General features: G+C 50.1%; 10 protein-coding genes across 10 annotated transcripts; 4 read left to right on the top strand and 6 right to left on the bottom strand.

Moving 5' to 3' along the window:
* Nucleotides 1–958: 958 nt before the first annotated feature.
* Nucleotides 959–1,753, bottom strand: N7508_001861 (40S ribosomal protein uS15; the record flags this gene model as incomplete). Its single annotated transcript, XM_058459927.1, has 4 exons — nucleotides 959–1,132; nucleotides 1,202–1,248; nucleotides 1,459–1,491; nucleotides 1,552–1,753. 4 exons carry the CDS (start codon nucleotides 1,751–1,753, stop codon nucleotides 959–961), a joined length of 456 nt encoding a protein of 151 aa, XP_058323459.1.
* Nucleotides 1,754–2,452: 699 nt separating this feature from the next.
* On the bottom strand, nucleotides 2,453–3,822 carry N7508_001862 (8-oxoguanine glycosylase OGG1; the record flags this gene model as incomplete). Its single annotated transcript, XM_058459928.1, has 3 exons — nucleotides 2,453–2,874; nucleotides 2,921–3,681; nucleotides 3,728–3,822. 3 exons carry the CDS (start codon nucleotides 3,820–3,822, stop codon nucleotides 2,453–2,455), a joined length of 1,278 nt encoding a protein of 425 aa, XP_058323460.1.
* Nucleotides 3,823–3,983: 161 nt separating this feature from the next.
* N7508_001863 (splicing factor u2af large subunit) lies at nucleotides 3,984–5,896 on the top strand (the record flags this gene model as incomplete). Its single annotated transcript, XM_058459929.1, has 5 exons — nucleotides 3,984–4,011; nucleotides 4,067–4,092; nucleotides 4,145–4,736; nucleotides 4,784–5,364; nucleotides 5,414–5,896. The coding sequence occupies 5 exons, from the start codon at nucleotides 3,984–3,986 to the stop codon at nucleotides 5,894–5,896; spliced, it is 1,710 nt and encodes a 569-aa protein (XP_058323461.1).
* A 796-nt stretch (nucleotides 5,897–6,692) lies between these two features.
* Nucleotides 6,693–7,908, bottom strand: N7508_001864 (uncharacterized protein; the record flags this gene model as incomplete). Its single annotated transcript, XM_058459930.1, has 2 exons — nucleotides 6,693–7,588; nucleotides 7,644–7,908. 2 exons carry the CDS (start codon nucleotides 7,906–7,908, stop codon nucleotides 6,693–6,695), a joined length of 1,161 nt encoding a protein of 386 aa, XP_058323462.1.
* A 2,075-nt stretch (nucleotides 7,909–9,983) lies between these two features.
* N7508_001865 (uncharacterized protein) lies at nucleotides 9,984–11,206 on the top strand (the record flags this gene model as incomplete). The annotated part of the gene is made up of 3 exons (XM_058459931.1): nucleotides 9,984–10,301; nucleotides 10,374–10,754; nucleotides 10,835–11,206. The coding sequence occupies 3 exons, from the start codon at nucleotides 9,984–9,986 to the stop codon at nucleotides 11,204–11,206; spliced, it is 1,071 nt and encodes a 356-aa protein (XP_058323463.1).
* Nucleotides 11,207–12,061: 855 nt separating this feature from the next.
* Nucleotides 12,062–12,349, top strand: N7508_001866 (steroid dehydrogenase; the record flags this gene model as incomplete). Its single annotated transcript, XM_058459932.1, has 1 exon — nucleotides 12,062–12,349. One exon carries the CDS (start codon nucleotides 12,062–12,064, stop codon nucleotides 12,347–12,349), a length of 288 nt encoding a protein of 95 aa, XP_058323464.1.
* Nucleotides 12,336–12,595, bottom strand: N7508_001867 (uncharacterized protein; the record flags this gene model as incomplete). Its single annotated transcript, XM_058459933.1, has 2 exons — nucleotides 12,336–12,509; nucleotides 12,533–12,595. The coding sequence occupies 2 exons, from the start codon at nucleotides 12,593–12,595 to the stop codon at nucleotides 12,336–12,338; spliced, it is 237 nt and encodes a 78-aa protein (XP_058323465.1).
* A 2,488-nt stretch (nucleotides 12,596–15,083) lies between these two features.
* On the bottom strand, nucleotides 15,084–16,677 carry aspB (septin AspB; the record flags this gene model as incomplete). The annotated part of the gene is made up of 4 exons (XM_058459934.1): nucleotides 15,084–15,722; nucleotides 15,771–16,237; nucleotides 16,293–16,583; nucleotides 16,674–16,677. The coding sequence occupies 4 exons, from the start codon at nucleotides 16,675–16,677 to the stop codon at nucleotides 15,084–15,086; spliced, it is 1,401 nt and encodes a 466-aa protein (XP_058323466.1).
* A 728-nt stretch (nucleotides 16,678–17,405) lies between these two features.
* On the bottom strand, nucleotides 17,406–19,830 carry N7508_001869 (FACT complex subunit POB3; the record flags this gene model as incomplete). Its single annotated transcript, XM_058459935.1, has 6 exons — nucleotides 17,406–17,663; nucleotides 17,714–18,152; nucleotides 18,200–18,954; nucleotides 19,007–19,225; nucleotides 19,352–19,467; nucleotides 19,794–19,830. 6 exons carry the CDS (start codon nucleotides 19,828–19,830, stop codon nucleotides 17,406–17,408), a joined length of 1,824 nt encoding a protein of 607 aa, XP_058323467.1.
* A 1,141-nt stretch (nucleotides 19,831–20,971) lies between these two features.
* Nucleotides 20,972–24,574, top strand: N7508_001870 (uncharacterized protein; the record flags this gene model as incomplete). Its single annotated transcript, XM_058459936.1, has 1 exon — nucleotides 20,972–24,574. The coding sequence occupies one exon, from the start codon at nucleotides 20,972–20,974 to the stop codon at nucleotides 24,572–24,574; it is 3,603 nt and encodes a 1,200-aa protein (XP_058323468.1).
* Nucleotides 24,575–24,707: the final 133 nt, after the last annotated feature.

Raw genomic sequence — 24,707 nt, forward strand, 5'->3', positions numbered from 1 at the left:
CAAATCTTGGAGCTCAGTCTGAATTGTTTCTTTTCGTGTTTGACTTCTATTGTCCTCTGTCTTGGACTCTTTTTGTGAAGACATCCAGTTTTCCACAGACAGCTCTCTTTGAACTACCTCTCGGAGTGCTAATTCGGTTTGGAGAAGCGGGCGTAGAGGTAGTTCCATCCACTGAGGCGAGATACTCCATCGATGCTTCTGGACCTCAGTGTATGAACCCTGTCGTTCCAATTGGCTCTCGCACACTCTACGGTCGGTAGATACCATGATCGCGGCAAGTCAAAACTTCGAGGCTTAGGTTGTTATTGCAAGGTACCTGGTACAACACCGTGTGAGTCTCTTGATACAGGCATGTAGTAGGATGTGACAAGACTTACTGACTCAAGTCTGTGTTATCGTTGTATTTCTCTCAAATGTTTGAAAGTGGTGGGATGAGACGGGAGAATTGGAATCATCTTTCCAGAGTTGATATGACAACGGCTCATGCTGATGCAATCTCCTGTCCATGGATGAGAGTGAACTTCAAGAGATAATGAGTTAAGTTTGCAAGCCCGTATAAAGATGTTGGCGGCGACCTTAGGCCCCAGTGTATGTTTCATTAGAATACCCAGCGTTTTGTCAATATTGAAGGAAACGGCGATGAAGTTTGCTTGAAACTTCCAAGTCAGCCAAGCCCTAAAAAGGACCAAAGCCACCCAAGGAGTGCTAAGAGAATGCAGACTGACTGTAATTTGTTGCCCAGTGCATCTAAGTACTGGTTCTAGATGCGAATAGATCTAATGTCTATGCTCATACGGAATAATCTACATCTACTCAAAAATCTAGAACTTCATGAACGGGGTATCAAATGGTAATCGTAATCCTTTTTTGTATCTAATAGAAGATAAACCCCCAGATACGACCATTACGACGTTCCGATGGGTTCCCTCCGTCAACCACACATCCTCCCAAAATTCGCTTATGCGACAAGGGTGGAAGCGGTAGCGCTCTCGTAGCGCCAGGTGGGGGGCAGGACACCGACGGTCTTGTAGTAACGGGACAGACGGTGAATGCGGGACTCGATCAGAATGAGGCGGAACTTGGAGTCCTTGTCCTTGCGGTTGCGCTCGAGGTGCTTGCGGACAGCGACGGCCTAGAGAGTAAGCAGTTAGCCTGTTATGCGTGGAATCAGACGAAAAGATGGGAGAGAAAAAGTTTTTACCTTCTTGATCAGGAAGTAAAGGTCCTCGGGGAGTTCGGGAGCGAGGCCTGTATTCCAATCTCTCTGTCAGTCAAGATATTCTAAACCAAGCAGAGGCTTAATTGCTGGTGCATTTCTGCGACCAGTGTCAGGGAGAGAGTCGAGCATTGCGGTTCGAAAGTGGTATTTCATGGAATCACCCATAAAGTCTTCTTCACACACAAATATTCGCTCTCTTCACCCGACGGATGTGATTATGCGGGCGGAGGGAGTCGTACCGCTGGACTTCAAGATACGGAGGATCTTGTTACCTGTCGCGAAATGTTAGCGAACCCGATTCCTTTACTCGAACTTTTTCCAGAACTCCATACCAGTAACAATCTTGACCTGGGCGACACCGTGGGAGTCACGGAGGACAACACCGATCTGGGAGGGGGTGGCACCCTTCTTGGCCAGCTTGCAGATGTGGTCAACAACCTGGTCGGGGGTGGTCTTGAGCCACGCGGGAGCGGTGCGGGAGTAGGGGATGGCGGAGGAGGCAATGCCCTTGCCCTTGCTGTGAAGACGACCCATTTTGGTTGGTGATGTGTCCGGCGGAGGAAATCTGGTCGGTTGTCGGCGTGGATGAAGAGATCGAAATCCGAGGAGAAGGTGTGGACGGGAAGACGGCCTGTGTGGGGTCACGTGTCTCGCTTATTTTCTTCTGCGGGAAAACTTCATCTCTTCGCTCTTCCGCTTTTCTTGCAACTTCAACTCTCAGCAATTCTGTTTTAGCGTTCGAGTTGACTGGAATTGATGATTTCCATGTCAACTCGAGCAATAATTCACTATTTTCACGTCGACCAACCTCCCGTTCGCCCATCATCGCCAATATCAGGTCAGTTTCCACTTTTTTTCCCCCTCAGCCAACCCAATTTTTTCATGATGATACAACGCATTTGTTATACTATTTTTTCTGGTACCTCTTATGTCAGAGATGGTGTTTTCGGATGCCATCTCGATGATCTAACTGGACTTCTGATCAAACTCTTTCCACAACACTTTTGTCATTGAGTTGTTTGACCGTTGTACTAACTACGGTTATAGGCGCTGATCGATTAGCTTTAATAAATGAAGAAACCTTTTATCTTGATCGAATCATTTTTCTATTGTACAAACATCCCTGAAACCAGGCATGATGTATAACTTCATCACTTTGTAGTCTGCAAATAATAGTCTACAGATATGTCCATGTGACAAAGCTGAATCCAACAGGTTTGGTCACTGGCAAGCTCAGCGCCGTAAACGTTTGGAAATTCTCCGAGTGTCTGTCGTATGAGCAGCATGGACTATGCCGTCTGATTCCTTGCGCTTCTTGCCCTTGGGTGTCTTGACAGCTTCATCTATATCCTCGACCTTGACCTCAACGTCCACAATTTCTTCCTTTGGCTCTTTCACAGCGAGGGCAGTCAAGACATCGGTCTCGATCTTCACCTCAGACTTGGTCTCTTCCAGCTTAATGTCGACCTTCTTTGTAGCGGCAAGTTTGTCTGCAAATGTCCGCAAGTCCGCTGTGAAGAGCACACTGTGAGCCCATCCGGCCTCTTTGCCCCAGAGCTTGCGGAAGTGGTTTGCAACAGCGTCGTAAGTAGTCTTGTTCAAGGTCTTGCTGGAGCTTTTGCCAAAACGGTAGTCTCGCTGAGCGATTTGCCACACTGTCGCAATCAGAAAGAAATCAAACTGTGAATTGAGACCACTTACCATGAGTATCAACCGGCACCGACTCCCCCCAGCCTAGACCCATCAGACTTACACAGTCTGCCACTTTAGGTCCCACTCCCTTGAGCTCTAGGAGCTTCTCATGTGCCTCTCGATATCCATCTCGACCTTCTGGTTTCATTTCGCTGCTGGGTTGGGCTTCCACGCCGAATGCCGGACACTCGGGGTTGCTAAGACCATCCAGCCAACCCTTATCCCGCATCTCAGCTATTGTCTGAGCAGTTTCATGGATGTATTTAGCCCGATACCCAAATCCTAACTTGCGGAGCTCGCTTTCCGTATTTGGACCGGTCAACCGCTCGGGCTTTGGGAAGTCGTAATACGTGCGGCCGTCAACTTCTGCCACGCTTTGTCCGTATATCGTGCATAGCTTTTCAACCATCTGGGATATGCGAGCAATATTATTGTTGCTGCTGCAAATGAATGAGACCAATGCCTCCCAAGCATCCTGGCGCAAGATTCGGATGCCGGTAAACTGCGAGGCCTTCTTCTTGAAATTTGGGTCGCTCAGTGACCATTGGGAGTATAGGCCAGTTAAACTAGGCGTCAGGTTGAAATAATGGTTGATAATGCGGACAAGCGGATCTTCGCCGTCTTTATGGGGGGTTTGCAAAGCGGGATGGGTGTGAGAATCGGGAGGGGAGGTTGAGCGATAGTACAGACATTCAGAGTCCTGTTTTAGGGAGAGGAAGCGGCCATAGAGAACACATCGCCATTCGTTATTGTCGGGGAGATGTTGCCATCTAACAGGGTTAGTCGGGGTTTGGCAGCAAATTGGTTACGACAAACCTAAATGACTGGCCGCATCTTAAAGTTGTATTGATACAAAGCTCCCCCAAGCTCAAAGGAAGCTTGCGCCATTCGGATAAACTTGTTGAATGCATCTTTGCGACTCGAAAGAGACCCTTTAGATTCGTCGATCTCGAAGGGGTTGTTTCTGCCCGTCGAGCTTGCGGGCGGTGAATCCCCGACCGCCTGCAGCTCCGGGACAGTGAGTTTTCCCCTTCGCAATCGACAGAGCTCCAATTCCGTAACACAGCTCAACATGAACGGCGATACCTATTCTTCCAGGGGTAAGATATAATGATTTTTCTTTATTTAAACAATCTTCTAACATACTTTTTATAGACTCTGGACGCTCTCGCGATTATTATGTAAGTGCTAACAAGTCATTGATCGCAACCCCGGCGATTAACTCAATTCTAGCGCGACGAGCGACGAGACCGAGACCGAGGTGACCGTGCCGAACGGGGTGACCGTGCCGAACGAGGAGACCGTGCCGAACGAGGAGACCGTGCTGATCGCGGCGAAAGAAGACGCTCACGATCGCCTCACCACGGCTCCCGTGGTGATTCCCGCCGCGAGCGCGAGCCTAACTCCTACTCATCCAGCCGCGACTACCGTGCCCGTGAACGTGAAGACCGCTACTCCGGTCGACGTGATGACAGAGATTGGGACCGTGGTGACCGTGCTGAGCGTGGCGAACGGGGCGAACGCGGCGAACGTGGAGGTGACCGGGGCGATCGCCGGCGCCGGGACTTTGACGACAGACCCCGTCGGGACTTGTTTGATGACCGACGAGGTGGTGGCCGAGGTGGAGACCGTGGAGATCGAGGAGACCGTGGAGACCGTGAGAGAAGAGAGCGAAAGAGAAGCGCCACACCTCCGCGGCGCAAGGAGCCTACTCCCGACCTGACAGATGTGCCTTCTGTGCTGGTCCGGCAACGTCGTTTGACTCAATGGGACATCAAGCCTCCTGGATATGAGAATGTCACGGCCGAGCAAGCAAAGATCTCAGGTATATCCCCAGCAATATCTTCCCATGTGTTTGACTAACAGCCGTAGGAATGTTCCCTCTTCCCGGAGCTCCTCGCCAGCAGCCTATGGACCCCAGCCGCATGAAGGACTTCCTGAACCCTCCCACTGGCGAGAGTGAAAACGCTGCCCTCAAGCCTTCCAACTCCCGCCAATCTAAGCGTCTCTTCGTGTACAATCTCCCTCCCAGTGCCTCGGGCGAAAGCATCATTTCCTTTTTCAATCTTCAGCTCAACGGTCTCAATGTGATCTCAAATGTCGATCCTTGCATCTCAGCTCAAGTCTCCGAGGACAGGGCATTTGCTCTCTTGGAGTTCAAGGATCCCAATGATGCCACAGTTGCATTGGCTTTCGATGGAATCACCATGGCAGACAGCGGCGAGAAGGGTCTTGATGTAAAGAGGCCCAAGGATTACATTGTTCCCACTGGCGCAGAACAGCCCTACCAGGAGGGTGTGCTGTTGAACGAAGTCCCCGATTCACCCAACAAAATCTGCGTTTCTAATATCCCCGTCTACATCCCCGAGGAGCCCGTCACAATGCTACTTAAGTCATTCGGCGAGCTCAAGTCATTCGTCCTGGTCAAGGATGCCTCAACCGAGGAGTCTCGGGTAAGTTCGAAGTATTCCCAGTCATGTATATCAAAACTAACCTCGCTAGGGCATTGCTTTCTGTGAATATGCCGACCCAGCTGCCACTCCCATTGCCGTGGAAGGATTGAACGGCATGGAACTAGGCGATCGCCGCCTCAAGGTCGTTCGCGCCAGCATCGGAACCACCCAAGCTTCCGGCCTGGATATGGGCGTCAACGCCATGCAGATGTTCGCCAAGACCACATCCCAAGACCTGGAGACGACCCGCGTCCTGCAACTCCTCAACATGGTCACACTCGATGAGCTCCTCAACGACGAGGACTATGAAGAAATCCGCGAAGACGTAGGCGAGGAATGCTCCAAGTTCGGAACAGTCCTCGCCCTCAAGGTCCCCCGCCGCGGCCACGGCGCCGGAAAGATCTACGTCAAGTTCGACAAGGCCGAGTCGGCCACCGCCGCCCTGAAGGCTCTGGCCGGACGGAAGTTCTCAGACCGTACGGTTGTTGCCTCTTACTTTGGCGAGGAGAACTTTGATACCGAGGCCTGGTAATCTGGGACCGTTGTGCTTTTTCTAAATGTGATTTCCTTTGATGCAGGCGTGTTTTCTTTTTCTCGGGGCCAGTCGCTTTAGGAGCAGGGTGGATCTCGTATGTGTACCATATCAAAAATGCTCACATCATACTCGGGTCAATGAATGGTTGCTCTTCTGAGTTACCTATTGAACATGACTATATTCACATTGTAGTTTAACTTAGTTTCCTAGATCTTATCATTGTAGCAAGTAGCAAGGCAGAATTTAGATGTTAGAAGCGTAGGTCTCTATTATATAATTGTACTGGGGTGATAACCTGTCAAGCTTAACGTCATAGGTTTCACACTAAGAATGACTCCAAAGCTCAGTTTCGCAGGGCTGCATGCGCTCTCAGAATGGCAATCCCTCCCGTTAGGTTGGTTAGCGTCGGCGCGACTTACCCGCATCCGCCAGCCCTAATTCCCCAAGTTGAGAAAGTTTGAGCTACTCACATCAACATCTACCCCCCATTCACCCTTCTGTAAAATGACATAGCTGTAATCCTCCGATGTGAAGTCTACTCTGCAGTATAATCATCCACCACGCGGGCATAATCATCCACCACGCGGGCATAATCATCCACCACGCGGGCATAATCATCCACCACGCGGGCATAATCATCCACCACGCGGGGGAAAATGAAGAAGACAATATCACTCTACAGTAACCAAACAATTCACACTCTACACGCGTACAGCCACAACACTTCATATAAAGCAATATTATACAGTATATTGTTAAGTCATACCTCATAAATCACAACAAATCCGCTCATTCACAATCCGACCTCCATCTCCATCCCATCCCCCTCCCACCCCCAAGCCAACCCCAGCTGCTCCCTCATACTAGACGTACGATACCCATAATCATCCTCAAGCATAACAAGAACCCCAAGCAGCGCAACCTGCTCCTCTTTCTTTGAAAAGCGATCTCCACACATCCCAATAGCAACACTAGCAGTGACAAGGCCGGGCGGACTATGTAAATTAGACAAGGCAATTCCACAAAGCCTAAGCACAATCGCGCGGATCTCTTCATCAACTGATCTCATTGCTGTGCGCTGGCCTAGCCCTAGCCGTGGCAGGCGTGGGTTGTATACCGCTAGTAGGATCTGCGCTAGTTCTAGATGTTGGAGCCCGGCGACGTGGCAGTTATTCAGATACCAGAGTTCTGGGAAGATTTTGCCGGTTGCTGGGTCTGCAGCGCGGGTGTAGATTGGTTCGAAGGATTGGGGGCCGAGGGTTTTCCAGAGGGTTGAAAATGCTACTAGGGTGTCGTAGTGGGCGAGGCGGGTTTCTGTTTCTGTTGTTGAGGGACTGCGGTGGCTGGGGGTATTGTTGAAGGGTGGGTGGTAGTGGAAGGAGGTTGGGGAGTTGGGTTCTACTTCTTCGGAGCCGAAGCAGAACTGGAGGACGTCTGCGCAGTGGATTACTAGTCTGTCGGCCCAGACGTAGTCGTCTGCTGGTTCGAAGCTGCGGTATGGATCGCAGGGTCCGAGGGGGAGGCGGAAGGGCCGTTGTTTCGAGAAACAGGTGATTATTTCTTGTCGGAGGGCTATCCAGTAGGCGGCATGGCGGAGGCCTGTTCCTGATACTGCTGGGATTGCTTGGGCGTCGAGGAAAATTTGGATTCCGCGGAGGGCTGATTCGGTGTCTTCGCCCATTGAGGGAACTACTAAGGTTGTGTTAGTTTTATGGGGGGATCATATGGATATGTGATTACTGACTGTCCACTTCTTCGTAGAATCGTAAGATCACTGCTGCTGCAAGGAGGTTCTCATCTTGGGCTTCCCGTGGGTGATCGGATATAGAGACGAAATGTGATATACATCGGTTGTGGTATTCAATGGCCGTGGCAGGGTTTAGTTTGGGGAGAGGTTTCCCTCCATATACCACCTGATTGCCGACGTAGTACTTTTTGATTCGGCTCAGGTGTCTGGCTGCAACTGTACAAATTGCGTTGAGTAAGGGTGGACATGTGCGTGCTCGCATTGGGACGGTACAAGCAAAATGCCTTTGCCCATCGCATATGTCGAACTATAGAGTCAGTCAACAGTTTACATATGTTTCAACCATTTCTGCTCACCCAATGCCCGAGTTGAACCGCGAAATACCGCATGAGGCATGCCTCATGCTCGTTGAAATAGATCTGCGGTATGTCCGCGGGGATATGATCTATTGAGTTGATCGATGCATGACTATGATGACTGCTGTGGGACACATGTGGGGATTTCGATGAGAGAGAAGAGTTATTCGCCGGCGAATGTTGTAGATTGTATGGCGAGTAAGTCGTAAGGGTATCATCCTTCGGTTGAGGAATGAAATGCTCAGACGAATGAGATTCCACTGCGACACTCAAAATAGATGATTCTGCGATGGGAGGCTCAGGCTCTGTTACAACTGTATGTAGCTGCTCAGTTGCAGAGAACTGACTTCGGTGTCTCTTGACTGTCCAAGGCGGCACTTCACCTAAGTCGAGATAGCCCCGTGCGATCTCAGCCGTTTCATCGACATACTTGTCATCGACTTTTTTCATCAGCAATGTAATTACAGTGATAGTAGATCATGAAGCAGGGTATCGTCCACGACCATGTTCACAACAGCAGATCACAACGCACCTTGAGCAATCGGCACCCAGACCTGATCATCGGCAAAGTCGGCATCATATCGGGCACTAGAGCCATGGCGAAAGCCGGACGGGATAGCCAGCCAGACGCACGACGAACCTGAACGCTCACAACGCCGACATACCGGCTTCGTACCGTCACCTGTACCATGCCGAGTGGTCAATAAGAGTTTCGGAATTGAACCCGACACACATCGTTCGTGTACGGTGACAGTGATCGGAGACTTACACTTGACATGACGGTCTGTGAAGAGTGATTAGTCAATATTCAGATGCATGTCAAGGGCAGGGACTTACGACGGCATTCCTGGCTGTTCGGGCGCAATGTTAGTGATTGGCCAAGGTGTGGATATTCAGTTCAAGGGTCCTCACCAGGGCACTGCCTTACGCATCATATAATTTCTGAATGAAGTTGGAATGGGAGCAGAGAGATGTTGACAGGTCAAGGCAATTTTCGGCGCCACCAACCCCGGACCCTCGAGCGCGGGGAATCCGGGGTTGCTTCGTCTACGCTTCAGCCTTTCACACTTTTCTGCTGTGACATTTCGATCAAGTTCTTCTAATTTGATAGTTGATTCGGCTGAGGTATAGCCATCTTGTCCTCTCAACCAGATTAGGTCATGATTTCTTGACGCTCGAGACGTCAACAACTATGACCCTACCCTAATCTTGACAGCATCGAGGACAGAATAGTCATTTCGTGCTTATTGATTTCTTGAACTTTTTCTGAACATGTGGTCGCATTGTTCTCGTCTACGGCCGAGTCGTTTCGAGCCGAGAGAATCGAATCGAGGATCTGAAGGCTCTATGTCGGGAAGGCTCACTTTTCCAAAAGAGATCTTGGCTATGTGCTAATTGTTATTGTTCTCCTAAAGTGTCGTCAAACAGGGCTGCCGCGTAAGATACAGTCGGCCATTGAAGATGGAGCAGCAGGTCTAGGCAAATCGAGCAGCGAGCAAGTATATAGATATACATATGGACACGAATGTTTGCACTTAAGACTCGGATTTCATAGCAGACTAAATCAGACCCAACATTGAAGAAGAGACCGATGCAAAGAAACCCGAATTCTAGGTCCTTCCTTGGCACATGCAGAAGAGGATAGTAACCTGATCAGGCAACCCTCGCCTATTGGTCCAGGATAAGCCACTTAAGCCCAAATACCCCAGGATTTGTCCACAAAAAGGCAAATGAAGTTGCTCCAAAAGGCAAAGGCCGTAAATGCGGGGGAAATGTGGAGCAAAGACCGAAGTAAGCGTCGCCGAAGAACTACCAATTCCGGCGTGATCGACACTACATACACAGCTTGGGAGAGCTCAGAAAATAATTGAGGGGTCCAGGACCAACCCTTGTCATTGAACAAGTTCTCAATCCTCAATTGCTCTCTACTTTCTCTATCGATCGTCTATCTCGTATCTCCATCTCCATCCACCTACACACAATGTCCGAAAAGCTCCAAGTAGCAGTCGCAGGTATCGGCCGCATGGGCATGCGCCATGCCCGCCACTTCGCAACCCTCACACCACGCGCCGAGCTCATCGCCGTCGCCTCGCCCGTACAGGCTGAGCTAGACGCTGCAAAGAAGGAGTTTGGCTGCCGCACATACCTCTCCTTCGCCGACATGCTAGCCAAGGAGAAGACTCTGCAAGCCGTTGTCGTTGCATCCGCTACGACTGTTCATGCCGAGCAAGCTATCAAGGCCATCGAAGCGGGCAAGCATGTTCTCTGTGAGAAGCCATTGAGTACCAGTCCCGAGGTGGTGAGTATACTTCTTATACATTCTATAAACCGAACAGCAGGATAACCAGAAGCTGACATGTCCCACCAAAAGTCCCAATCCGTCGTCGATGCCTACCGCAAATCCCAGAAGAAGAACCCCAATCAAAAAGTAATCTGCGGCTTCTCCCGCCGCTTCGACGCCTCCTACCGCGACGCCTACAAGCGCATGGCCAACGGCGACATCGGCACACCCTCCGTCTTCCGCTCACAGACCTGCGACAAGCTCGATCCAAGCGGGTTCTTCGTTGCCTATGCCGAGTTTTCCGGTGGAATCTTTGTCGACTGCTCGATTCACGATATCGATCTTGCGCTTTGGTTCTTTGGTGAGGAGAGTCGTGTGAAGTCTGTTACTGCTGTTGGTATCACGGCTGTGCAGCCTGATCTCCGGAAGCATAATGATCGCGATAATGCTGTTGGTATTGTTGAGTTTTATGTATGTCCCTTCCATCCTTCCCCAACCTTCTCTCTCTCTACATATATCTCTATCAATATCCATGAGACTGACTGATATAGGGCGGCAAAATCGCCCAACTATACTGCTCACGCATGATGGCTGCGGGCCAAATGGATTGCACAGAAGTATTCGGCACAACCGGACAAATCGCCATAAACACACAGCCGCAGTCGAACTTGGTGAACCTGTTCGAGTCGACGGGTGTTCGTCGCGAGATCCCCCCTGATTACTATGGCCGATTCCGCGAGGCGTTTATCACCGAGGCTAATGAGTTTACTGCATCTTGTCTTGATAACCTGCCTGCGCCTATGTCACTCGAGGGGGCTGTTGCTGCTGTACGGGTTGGCTGTGCGTTGCAGGAGAGTTTGATCTCTGGGAAGAAGATTGAGTTCGATGAGAGTGGGAAGAGGGTTGAGGTTTCTAAGCTTTAGATTTTAGATTGGGGTTGTTTTGTCTGGTAGATCTGTCAGTATATAGATAGCTCTACATGGTTAAAAAACACCACTTTCGGCCTACGGTTCTCTATGTACTTGTAATCTCGAGTCAGCAAGCCCAACTCCCGGTAACTCTACCACCGATGCGAGTGGGTCAAAGCCGTCCGTGCGGGACTAAGCGACGCTAGAGCCTCACGCTCGTGCCAATAGGACTTGCTTGTTTGGTCCACGTTGCTGGGGAAAATGTATAAGCCCAGGATGTTTCTGACAGCTCGATACCGGGTTATAGCGCGGTATCCTGCTTGCGTTCTCGATATAAGCAAGACTGGTTCTTGACGCAAAGGAAGACACAGCCTATCATAATTTCTACCTGTTTTCTCTGCAGCACCACTATGAGAATTGCGAGAATGTGATGTATCGGCTCTTTTACTAGAAGAAAAAGCGCGTTGATGATCTTTCATTCAATCAGAAGATTTATTAAAGCCGCGCAGAGTCAAAGTCGCCCTACGAAGATGGGAAATCACTCGATACTATATATAGATATATATATGAATGTACATCGTTTACTTGAACTCTCAGGAATGATTGAGCATAATTCTTTTGTAAAGGACCTCTTTTCTCGAGGCCCGATGAGACTACAAAATCCCTAAATGGCAAATCTTAGTAATATTACGATATTTACATAAACGCCGGGGCGCCTGCAAGGGTGCGAAGCAGTGCATGGGCCCTTAAGTCTCATCCGCAAAGAAGTCATTCCAGTCGCGTTCCTCAACCGAGAGCAAAAGAAGCTGCCCTCTTCCCTCGCCGTTTTCACGCCAATAGTTGAAGATCATTCAGCCCATTTTCTTAGCCATGGGGTCTACATGGTCGCAGTTTCTCCCACCCACGCCTTCTTTGACTGAAGCTAATCTGCCTAGCCAGAAGGGCAAGGTTTTTATCGTGCCCGGCGGATATTCCGGCATCGGTCTAGGACTATGCATAATGCTTTACCAAGCTGGAGGGAAAGTATATCTTGCGGGTCGCTCAGAGGAAAAAGCCATGGAAGCGATCGCCAATATCAAAGCCGCGAGACCCTCCCCTGATGGAGCGATCTTATTCCTTCCTCTCCAGCTTGATGACCTGACGACTACAAACCGGTAGTGAATGCTTCACCGCGGTCGAGACCAGGCTCGATGTCCTTTTCAACAACGCCGGTGTCTCCAACCCCCCCCCCCCCCCGCGGCGCGGCTCGATCTCGTCGCAGGGCCATGAGCTCCAAATCGCGACGAACTGCTTGGGGCCTCATCTTCTGACCCAACTTCTAGTACCAATACTTAAGCACACTGCCGCAAGCGAGCCGCCAGCTTCGGTGCGTGTTATCTGGACGGCCTCAATAGTCGTCGACATGTCAGCTCCAAACAGGGCTATGGATCTGGAGGAGCTTCTGTGTCGAAATAAAAACCCGCAACGGAATTATGAAAACAGCAAGGTCGGTAACTGATTTCTCGCCAGCGCACTTGCCGCTCAAGCTGGACCTAGCGGCATCTTGAGTCTAGTTGTGAATCCGGGGAATTTGAAGACGGCCCTGACCCGTCATTTTTCTCCGCTGGTACCGTGTCTAGCAGCCCCTCTGCTTTATCCTACTCGGATGGGCGCTTACACTGCGCTCTGGGCTGGGCTATCGAACGAACCCACTCTCTCAGATGGGGGGGGGGGTTAGATTGTGCCCTGGGGGCGATTTCATCCGAACCCAAGCAAAGAGTTGTTGCACGCGATGAAGAGGAAAGAGGATGGAGGAACAGGAGCTGCAATGCATTTCCTTCAATATTGTGATCATCACATATTGCAATTCAAGTAACAAGTGAATACAGAAACCATTGGACTAACTGGCGGAGCGTGGGAATAAATCGAATGATACAACCATATAGATACCCGCTGCATATTAAGCAAATTACTTTTCCTATAAATAGTTATTAAGATAAGACTAGCAAGGCGAGTAGTCAAGCAAGGGCCAAAACGACGTGTGATCCATTTCAAGCGAATTTGCAATTTTTATAACTGATTTCTCGTAATCAGTCTTTTGAAACTCAAACTTGAGTCTTTGCCTCGATAATCACATACGAATTTTATTGCTTTTCAAGCCGAGAGGACAATGATATGGTGCCCGCAGTGCAAAGGGGTGATTGAGGCCTTAATATTGACCTTGCTCTCCCTCTTAACAATTCCTTTGCTCCCGGTGATATAATTACTGGTAGCGTCGTTCGCTCTTCACACATTGTCACCCCTGAGGCCATCACTACGTTAACATTGGCGGGGAGATCGAAACCCAAGTTTTTATAGGTCGTGGCCAATGTAGCAGTGAGGAATGCCGTGCGAGATGGCCCTTTGAGAACCTGTGTACCAGGTCCTCTTTCAAAGGGCCTTTGCATCTTCAGAAGCACGCGGCCAATTTGATCACTTTCCCTTTCGCAGTCACGAATATTAACCACCTGGAGTCGGTGGTGAATGGCCATTTTGAAGAAAGTTTTCTACTTGCCAGTCATTTTCTTCAATTACAACTTTCCGTCTGCCCCCATCGCTTTCAGGCAGGAAGAACTGCCCTGTGCACCACATCTTGATTCTTGATCTGGAAGAACACATACTGTATCAAATGTTCACCGAGCCACTCCATTAGTTTCAGGTCCACTTCACTTTCTTGAATAACGCGGACTTTTCGTAGTTAATCGAAGAGGTTCAATTACTCAATGCATAGTCTTTCGACAAGATTTTGATATTTCGAAAAGTATCCACTATCGATTCCACTCACGACTCACTAAGGATCTAAGAAGACTATCAATAATCAGAAAACGTCGAGTCGCTGGTCATACAAGCCCCAATTGCTGAACCGTCCAGCTTGAGCGGCCCGATTGTAGTCTACATCGGATGTGAAGACTGAGAAGCGTCCTGACCCAGTATAAATTCTATCCGTCATCTTCTTTAATCCATTATCAAATAAACACACAAGAATACAATGTCCGGGATGAAGAGATATCGGGACACTTCCTCGACTGAAATAAAGCAAACACTAAAAGTTAACCGTTTGACATGTTGACATGTACCAACTTCCCATTCAAGTCTGATGTAGGTAAGTAATGACTTGGAGTGGACTGATGAAGTGAGACTCATAAATTGGGACTGAGGAACGGAAGCGATGAGGAGAGCCGCCGGGAGTATGGATTGATAGTAGTGCATTTCATTGAGGTCGCTTCGTGGACTGCTTACCCGGACGCTCAGGTTCTGCTCGGTGAGCAAGAAGTGGCAGAGATAATCCAGTTCGTAGGTAAATGTAGATTGGTTTGGCTTACTTCTTTTGTTCGCTGATATTCAGTAGCTGTAGACAGTCGCTGCTCGGTTCGATTTTTTTCTGGAATCGAGTCTAAATTCACTCTGGACGATAAGATACCTCAGTCTACATCTATATTCGTGCACGTTTGTCTACTGATCATATTAAGCTGAAGCGCTGAATTGACTAACACACGGACAAGCGGCGAACAACCAAATGTCCCAAAAGGTAAGAGAAAAAAAAAACGAAATGAGCGGGTAATAGGGCACACAGAAAAGCGGCAAGACAAGATATGGCGTAGCAAAAAGTACATCACAAGAAGTGAAAAGGTCCCAGGCCGACCCTCGCAGGGTCGTATTATCAATCAATCAGAAGAAAAAAACCATTCTTTTCGGTGCGTGGGCCCATCCAGTGAGAAAGCAGTTGCGTTAGTGGATAAGGGAATGTGATGGACAAGTTAAGGAAATAAAAAGGGAATGAGTGGGGGTCTCAGTGTGTGTGTGTGTGTGGAATATAGGCCAGACAAAAGCAGAGACAGAGACTGAAGCAGCGTGGGAGTAATAGACATGGACATTAACGAAGAGAGAAACCCTTGCGTTTGCCTCCCTTCTCTTCGATGGGGCGTCCGCTTTCGAGGCGATTCTTTTTCTCCTCGAGTTCTCCCCGCTGGCGATCTAGCTGATCCTTCATCTCGCGATGTCGGGCGTAGAGTTCGTCTTCGCTCTGTTTGAGCTTGCTTTCTTTTTCGGCGACCTTCTGCTGGAAGACCATCTTCATTTCGGCTTCCATCTTGGCCAGCTTCTGCTCGTGGAGGGCGCGCTCCTCCTCCTGCTTCACGGCAGGGTTGACCTCCTTGAAAACGCTGGGGTCCTGAGCAACACCCATCTGGGTGAGCTTGTCGGAACGGTAGTTCTCGTACAAGAAGTTGTTAGTGTGCTCCTTAAGCTCCTCCATGTGGGTGCGGATCAGCATCTGGCGCAGCTTGACGAAGTCGCAGTGCTCCTCGTTGTCGACTTCGATGATACCCCAGGGGTAGCTACGGCCACGGACTTTGCGACCGTCAGCAGTGGAAACCTCAGAGTTGGCACCAACAACGGCGAAGGGAACCTTGGACATGATCTCCTGGTTCTCGGCAATGGTCTCCTCATCGTCGAGCTCGTAGCGGGGACCCTCGAAGATCTGAATGGAGTGTTGTTCAATATCGGCAAGGATCTAGACGAATTAGCTCATATACTTCCAATTGGCTTGAATCCAACATACACGCTGCTTGAAAGCGGCAACCTCCTCATCGGTCAAGGTATCAGCCTTGGCAATGACGGGAATCAGGTTAACTTTGGTGTGGAGACGGCGCATGACCTCAATGTCCAGGGGCTTCAGGGAGTGACCGGTGGGCTGAATGAAGTAGACACAGGCGTGGATGCGGTTGTCGACAATGTTGCTCCGGTTGACCTTGTTCTCGGCCTCGAGGTAGGTGTCGTAGCGCTGCTCGATGTTCTCGACAATTGGGCGCCACGAGTCATCGTTGTTGACAAAGTCACCGAATCCGGGAGTATCGATCACGCTGAGGCGGAGGCGGACACCGTTCTCCTCAATGTCGGCGCTAGTCGACTGGATCGAGACGGTCTTGGGGATGATATCGGCGTTGGGGCCAGTGCGCTCCTTAGGGGGGTAGAGGGAGGTGTTGAACAGGGTGTTCACGAGGGTGGACTTTCCGAGACCGGATTCACCTGGTTGTTTGTGAGCATTGGATGGTTTGGTTGATCGTATGATTCTCCCACTTACCAACAACCATCACATTGAAGTTGAAGCCCTTGCGAACACTCTTGCGGTGCCACTGGTTGGGCAGGTTGGCAAAACCGACGTATCCAGTCAGCTTGCGGCGAACAACGTTCTTCATGTCGGTGGCAGCCTGGGCCACGGCCTTGGGGTCGCGGGAGGTGACGGTCTGGGCATTGCCGGAGCCCATGGGGTTGCTGCGCTCGACGAAAGGCGAATCCATGCTGTTGCTGGGGGTGGGCGAGTCCCGAGACGCGACCGGAGACGCGACGGGGGAACCGTTCGCAACCGGCGAAGCTTGAGAACCGATCAGCATATTGTCTGGAGGGAGCCTGTCCGGGATGGATTGTTTCTCCCGATCACGGCTCCAGCGGCAGGAAATCTTACACATTGCGAGAATCTGGGGTATTGAAGAAACCGGAAACTGCGTATTAAAATCCCCTGACTGATGTCAACTTCTGAATTGTTCAACTTGTCCAGTGGGGTCGAAATGTCGCGATAGGAGGAAAAAATCGGGGAGAATGGGAGGATACCAGGGGGATCGTACCTGAAATCAAAAAGGGGGTAACAAATCAGGTAAGCGAAGGACCAAAGAAGCTCAAGAATTCAAGCGAAGGACAAAAGAGAAAGAGAAGAGAAGGTTGGAGGGAGAGTGACTAGGGAAAGAAAGGGGGGAGATGAGAGGTCGGGCCCAGCTATTCTGCAGTTGGTTTGGATCCGCGTCCCCCCCGTTATAAGTTAACTATACTAGTACATGTACACGTACGGACAGGTCTGATTTAGAGTAGACTCGTCTAATATGCATTGTTCGAATGCTATTTGCTTTATTGATTGTCTATTGCGTTGACATTGAGGACACGCTACACCGTCAATTCCTCGACATTTGGACTACAGCCTGCAGGAAACAAAAGGAGGCACAGAATATGTTGTTCCAAGCCCAATTCCTGTAGAATAGCCATGTGACTACTAAGTGTCTGAGTTGCCAGATAGCAGTTTCTCCTGAGATCAGGGGTTGAGATGGCTCCACTATTCACGTGAGATCCACCAAATCTTATACTTCGGATGTTTCCTCTGTACTGAACAAGAACGAATTGGTATTTTGATGCTATACAAAGACCCCTACTTCTCAGTCTTGCTCTTCTTGGCTGGTCGCTGATCTTCACCATCCGAAGCATCCCCCATTTCGGCGTCACTGCCACCGCTGCTCTCGTGGTCCGAGTCGAACTCCTCGGCAACATCAGAGTCAGACGAAGCATCAAAGTCCTCGTCGACGGACTCCTCATCTTCATCGGCAGAGCCACGGTCAGGCCGGGCCTCTTCGTCACTTGATCCCATCATTTCATCATTTTCAAGGGCGGCAGCAATAAGCCCAGAAGCCTGAATGTATAATTAGCATGGGTCATACGACGAGAAGGGACAAAACATACCTCTTCAGCCATCTCGTTCTTAATGCGAATGTTCTTGGCCTTGAAGAAGTCCTCGAGCGATTTCTGCTCCTCACGGTTGATGTTGCTGAACTGGTGCTCACCCAAGCCACCCTTCAGGCTGACTGTGATATCAAAGGTGCGGCTCGCAGAGACAGCACCTCCAACACGAGACATCGTGACAATGGCGATATTCTCCATCTGAATGTAAGTAGCGGGCTTGGGGACGAACATGAGGCTCTTGTCCAAGAAGTACAGAAGGCCTTCGTTGGCCTTGATTGAGCACTTGACCCCATGGTGGCCGTGGTGGCTGACAAAGTCCTTGGAGGGCATGATGACCTTCTTTCCGGACAGACCGCGGAAGACCTTGGTCACGACCTGGTGAATGGGCTCTTCGTAGTGGGCCTGCAACTTGTCCTTGTACTGGTTTTGCATGAGGTCTCTATAGACTTGTTAGCGCATGTCAGACAAATTGAGCAGAATACTGACTCTGTCATGTTAATTTCAAGGCTGATCTCCTCGTCTAGCTTCAGCTGCATGACCAGGAATGGATAACGGGTCTGACCCTGACGCAGGGGAGGATCAAGGCCGAGCACGATAAGTGTGTGGGTATCATCGTTCTTGGGGAGGAGGAAGAACTTCTTAATGGCCGAGTATTGGATCTTGTAGTCGTATGTCTTTCCCCGTAGCCGGAAGGACGATTCGTACATGTCGATATCGAAACGACCTCTGGGGGTAAGGTGCAGAACATCCAGGAAGGTAGCAAAGGTATCTCCAGCGACGTCGCCAATCTCAGCCTTGTCCATAAGAGTCTCGTAGAAGAGATTGGCAGCGTTCTGTTCCTCAACCTCTTCATCGTTCTCCTCTTCTTCGCCCTCAGCGCCTTCGGTCTTCTCTTTCTTTGTAGCCGTTCCGGGAATGTAGAATCGCATCTCCACCAACTCGTCAGGACCCGCAGCGGCCTTGCGGCCCCGGTTCTTTGTGCTTCCAGGCTTCTCAGTAGCCTCGGCTCCTTCACCAGCACCAAGCGCAAATTCAATGGCGACCTCGTTTCGTCCGGCCAAGTTGGTGTTTGAGATTTCGGAGTAAGGGACTTCGAAGGCGGGTCGGTTTTGCACGTTGAAGGCAAGCTCTGCTTTTGTGAACTCTGCCTTACCCCAATTCCATCCTCGGATTGCGTGCTCGCGGGTCTCCACGTTGATACCATACCAGACCTTGAAGGCCTTACTCACACGGTCAAAGTCCTTTGGGCAGTCAGTCACCTAATTATGGACCCGAGCGATCAGTCTGACATACCTCCTGGTCGAAACCATCCAGCTGGATGACTCCTGATGATCGCGACAGGATCTTCAGCTCGAATCCTTTCGCCGCTCGACTCCAGTGAGCCGCGCCAATGTTGTTGCTGTCGAGAGTGAAGGTATCACCCCCGCCGGAAGGACGCCATCCCAGACCACTATCGGCAAGCTTGCACTTTCCAGGAAGCTTGGAGAGGTCAAGGAAGATGTTGTCGAAGCTCTCCCTGTGGATTAGTTAGTGTCGGTCCCGAAGCAAGACTTCTGCGCAAGGATCTTACATGATGGAGAATGCGGATTTCGTGAAGTTGCGTCAGTTAAATTAGTAAAGTATAAATGTTGCGGGTACAATGGTCAGGAGATGCGATGAGAATGGGTGGTGGGAGATGAGAAGGAGCTGGGTTGAAAGCTTTAGAATTTCAGTTTCTGGAGTTCGCGTTGCGGCGCGCTGTAGGGAGGCGGCCACTTCAAGCCAAAAATGGTTTGGTGTTTATGCCTGAGGCATCAATCGTATATCTGCCTTGAAGCTCTTTTTAATCCCGTTATTTTAAGGGAAAAATGAATGTGGAATTGTCAGTTATCTCCATGTTGGAAGAACTTTAATGGTTGTATAAGGAATTACTTCAAATTTCCACATCTTTGTGGTTGGGTGTGGTCATGAATTTGACCTGGCACAAATATTCAAACAGAACGCAATCGAAATACCAAACGACAAACTCAAGTTCCTTATATCTGGACCATTACTCAATGCCCAGTGATAGCTTTAGCAAGACTGATATCATTTGACCGACCAGGGCCGAGTACCTTATCGATGCTCAGCTCATGCATTTCGGTGTTGACCGCTGCTAAGACAGCTTCTTGACAGAACCAGAAATCCAATGGATCTTACGTTGGACCTTGAAATTAGAGACAACAAAGATAATATTGCTACCTAGATGCTTGTGTATATGCATAGAGCGTAAATGCAGCCAGTCACGGGTATATATATCTCGGGAATTGGAACTGTACGGTGAGACAGTATATGTCAAAGGATAAGCCACGATCTAGCCTGCATGTGGATTTTAGACAGACCAATCAAGAATATAAGCCCCATACGAGTGCGTGTGTATTGCGCAAACTGAACGAGCTCGCGGGCCTCAGTTCTATATTAAGCGAAACGAACGCGGGGCTGGATCAAGTCGGATCAAGTCTGAGACAGATCCACATGATGTTTTAGCGCAACGTTTGGGGTGGTAATGGTTGATAGATTTATCCAGTTAGTATAGGGATGTCAATATATCATGTTACAGTATATGTATGATAACATTGCAGATGATCAAAGCTGGGACATGACTTCACAGGGGAATGGCAGTGCTGATACCACGTCATTACCGGCAAATTAGTATTGTAATGTAGATCGTCATTCTACTCCGAGTCCCCTGTCCTGGTAGGGTTGAGTAGGGCGAGATGGCAATTGTCAGTTTCAAATAGAACTGTTCTCTTCAATTGCTATTTACTCTCAGCTATCATCAACAGCTCTATACTTGATCACAACATTTCCAAGGTTGATAATGGTGGACTGATAGAGCATCATCCACAGTTCAGTAGTCCCCACCCACGGTAGGCAACGACCCGCTCCTCTGATTGGCTGCAGCGCGTACACTACCTTGGGTCGAGCCGGGAATCCCGTAAAATTGGTAAGTTTGAGTACGTTTGGGTAATTCAAGTGTTTCATTTGGCAAAAACACGCCCCCCTGGGTCCTGTCTTCTCTTCACCTCTAGTCATTCGTTGATTCCCTTGGGCAGAGAGACTTCTGGTCTCGATACATTCATTTACATTCCTTTGGATCTGTTCTATGCCGCATTCTTTACATTCCTTTCTTTCCACGCGTTGCGGCCTGACGGCCCTGGATTCTTAATCCCTGCCCTTCCCACACTCGCTTCCAACCATTTCAACTAGACTACACTTCTGCCCGTCGTCGCTCCCACAATGAGGTTCTCTTCATTGTTTGGGCCGGCGACTGGCTTGCTCCTTGCGGGTTTACCAACCCTTTACGCCCTGTCATTCGAGACGGTATCAGTTCCGGAACTAGACCTCAGCTCGCTGGGACGGGTGTCAATCACCGGTGACTTCGATGGCGTTTCGCTCTACCAGTACAAGGGACAGTCCGAACAGATTCCTCAAAATGGCTCGCAATCCCTTCTAACTCCGCTACCGAACGGTATCCTCACGACTCTCGAATCGTCCGACGCACACATCCTGGCAATGTGCCCCTTTACGCAAAAAGATGGAACCTTTGCAGGAATCTTTGTCGGAGGTAACTTCACCAGTCTGGGCGGCGTTGAGTCCCCCGGTGCTGCGCTTTTCAACCCGAATACCACCAAGATCACTGCTCTACCAGGTCTTTCGGGCTCGGTTCATGCTGTGACTTGCGACCAGAGCACCAATCGCGTTTACGTCGGAGGAAACTTTACATACGAAAACACAACCAACGTCGTTGCCTGGGCGCCTGGCGACGGCTGGAAGGATCTTTCGTTCAATGGTCTTAACGGACCCGTCAAGTCGATCTTGAAGGCAGATAATGGTCACATCATCTTTGGAGGATCTTTCGATTCCCTCGGCAACAGCACCAGCTCATCCAATGAACGCCAAGTTCTTAACCTGCAAAATGCGACCATCACCTCCGACACAGATTCCTCTCTGAGTGGTTACTCTGACCCCCGTAACATCATCTGTTCGACAAGTGGAAAGGCAGCTAAAGGTAGCACCTATCTGCTTCATGATTACGCCCCTGGATTTTGGAGAGCGGACCTTGGATTTGACTTTTACCCCACCAAAATTCGCCTCTACAACACTCATCTGGATGGACGTGGTACTAAGGATTTCTTGCTCCGAGCGCTCCCCGACAATGGTATTATGAACCTGACTTACACCGACGAGTCAGGTAAAAAGGCCAATTGTGACTCTTCCTGCCCGCTTTCCAGCAGCACCGACGAGAAGTACCGTGAATTTACCATGGTTAACCCCGTCGGTATGCAGGGCCTCCAGATCGAAATCTTGGATTGGTATGGACAGGGAGCCGGTCTTAACGGAATCGAAGTCTTCCAGGATCAGATCCTGACATACGCCGTTGACCAATACAATGAACCGACCTGCGCAGGCATTGAATACCCAGCCAAGTCAACACGTACCGGCTCATGGACCGTCGAGTCTGGGTATGTGTCCGCACAGGTGACCGACTCTGATGCCTCTTCCACTGCTGTCACATTCAAGCCTGATATCAAGAAATCCGGAAATTACACCGTTAAGGTCTACACTCCCGGTTGTACCCAGGACGACAGCTGCAGCTCCAGAGGAATTGTCAATGTTACGGCCACTCTTACGAGCGGCTCTAGTTCCGACCAGCCCGATCCTGCCTACTTCTACCAGACCAACAACCACGACAAGTATGACACTTTCTACACTGGCTACGTCGACGCCAGCAGTGACTCTTTTCGACCGGAAGTCACCGTCAAGGCCAAGGATGGTCAAGGAGACATCACCATTGTTGCATCACGCGTCCGTTTCGAATTACTTTCAAGCACCGGTGGCAGCGGTGATCTCAATGGACTTTACGACTACGACCCAGCTTCCGAGACCGATACTACCGATGTGACCAAGTCAGACGTCAACAAGGCGGGTACATCTCTTGATCATGATGCCTTGGTATCTTGTATTGAGGAGTATGACGACGTAATCTACGTTGCCGGCAATTTCTCCGACAGTAAGGTCCGCAACATCATGTCGATCACAGACGGAAATGTCACTGCAATGTCTGGCTCTGGCTTGAACTCCCCAGTGCTGGCAATGACCACTCTTGATAAGACCATGTACGTCGGAGGCCGCTTCACTGATACTTCCGATGGAGGAGAAGATGGCCTCGCGCATGTGGCATCTTACTCTTTCTCCTCGAAGAAGTGGTCCGCCCTAGGTGCCGGTTTGAATGGCCCTGTCACCTCGATTTGGCCCGTTGAACTTAACGCATCAAGTTCGATTAATGAGACTATTGTCGCTGTTAGCGGTGACTTTGACCAAATTATTGCCACTGATGGAAACTCCGCGGTCTTTGTGGCTGGTTTCGCCATCTGGGTCCCATCCAAGAAGGACTGGCTTCAGAACCTTAATGTCACCCAGATGCAGTTTGGTGGTCAATTGTCGGCCTTTGCATCGCACAACAACACTCTTATTCTGGCTGGCAGCCTTTCTACCGACGGTACCACCGCTGGAAGTGCAGTATCGCTCCTGGAATCGGATGGCGCCGAACTTATCCCCCTGTCAATGAAGATTGACCACCGAAACTCAAGCACCGGTCTGTACTTCGGTGCCTATGATACCGGTGATGATCGAAATCTCACCATCTACGGTGGACACTTCACCGCTACTGGTAGCAATGGATCGACCATTCAGAACATTGCCATCCTGAACGGTACCGATGAGACCATCTCAGGCCTACCCTCGGGTATCGATAGCAACTCAACAATCGCTTCAATGCTCGTGTACAACAACACCCTCTATGCAGGTGGAAACTTGACCGGCAAGATTGGCGACGAGGACTTGAGTGGATTTGTGATCTACGACCTCAGCAAGAACGAATTTGCATCAAGTCAATCCTCCGTGGAAGGCTCCAATGTCACCGTAAACTCCATTGTCAACCGACCCAGTTCATCTGAAGTCTGGATTGGAGGCAAATTTGAACAGGTCGGGACATTCCCTTGCCCCTCTGTCTGCTACGTCGATTCGTCCAGCGGGGAATGGGGCCGTCCCGGTGTATCCCTCGATGGCACTGTGACTGACCTCCAGTGGGCAAGCAAGACCAAGCTCATGGCGGTGGGTGATCTCTTAGTGGATGGCAACAAAACCTCAATTGCTACCTACGAAACTAAATCCCAAGCGTGGACTTCTCTGACTGGTGCATCCCAGTCAGATCTTCCTGGAAACATCACTGCGTTCGCCCCTGCCAGTGAAGACCTGTCCAAGTTCTGGATTGGAGGTACTGCTACTAATGGATCTGCCTTCTTTTTGAGCTACTATGATTCTAAATTCCACTCTCCTGGTGATCTCTTCTCCCAGGGCTCCGTCATCCGTGGTCTGGAGTTGCTTCCCGTTACCAAGGATCACTCCGAGGCCTCCTTGTTGAACAACTATCAGACACTGCTGATCATGGGCTCCCTTGTAATCCCAGACTTTGGAAATGCATCCGCAGCACTCTACAACGGAACCACCATCACACCCTTCATTCTTTCCTCGAAGTCTGATGGGTCGTCAGGCAGCATGTCAAGTTTCATCTCTGAGAACAAGAATACCTTCAGCAGCAACGAGAAGCACCACTCTAACGGCATTGCCGTCCTGGTCGCCTTCTGTTGCGCCCTTGGTTGCGTCTTCCTTATCGTCCTGGCCGGTGTCATTCTGAACAAGGTGCAGCGCCGCCGCCAGGGCTACGCAGCTGCTCCACAAACATTTGGTACCGACCGCCCATCCGACATGCAGCGTCTTCCCCCAGAATATCTCTTCAACTCGCTGCGCCAGCCCAACCCCACTGCCCCAGTCCTTTAATGCCCCTTCCCCCCAAAAACCCTTACACCTCTGATCGTATTCAGTGTTGGCGTTTTTGTTTTGTTTATCGAAAGCAACGTTGCTATACCCAGCTCTCATTAATGTTTTATTCTGTTCGCCTGTGTTCTCGCGC

The sequence above is a fragment of the Penicillium antarcticum genome, assembly GCF_028974205.1.
Source record: "Penicillium antarcticum strain IBT 31339 chromosome Unknown utg000002l_segment0_segment0, whole genome shotgun sequence".
Classification (NCBI taxonomy): domain Eukaryota; kingdom Fungi; phylum Ascomycota; class Eurotiomycetes; order Eurotiales; family Aspergillaceae; genus Penicillium; species Penicillium antarcticum.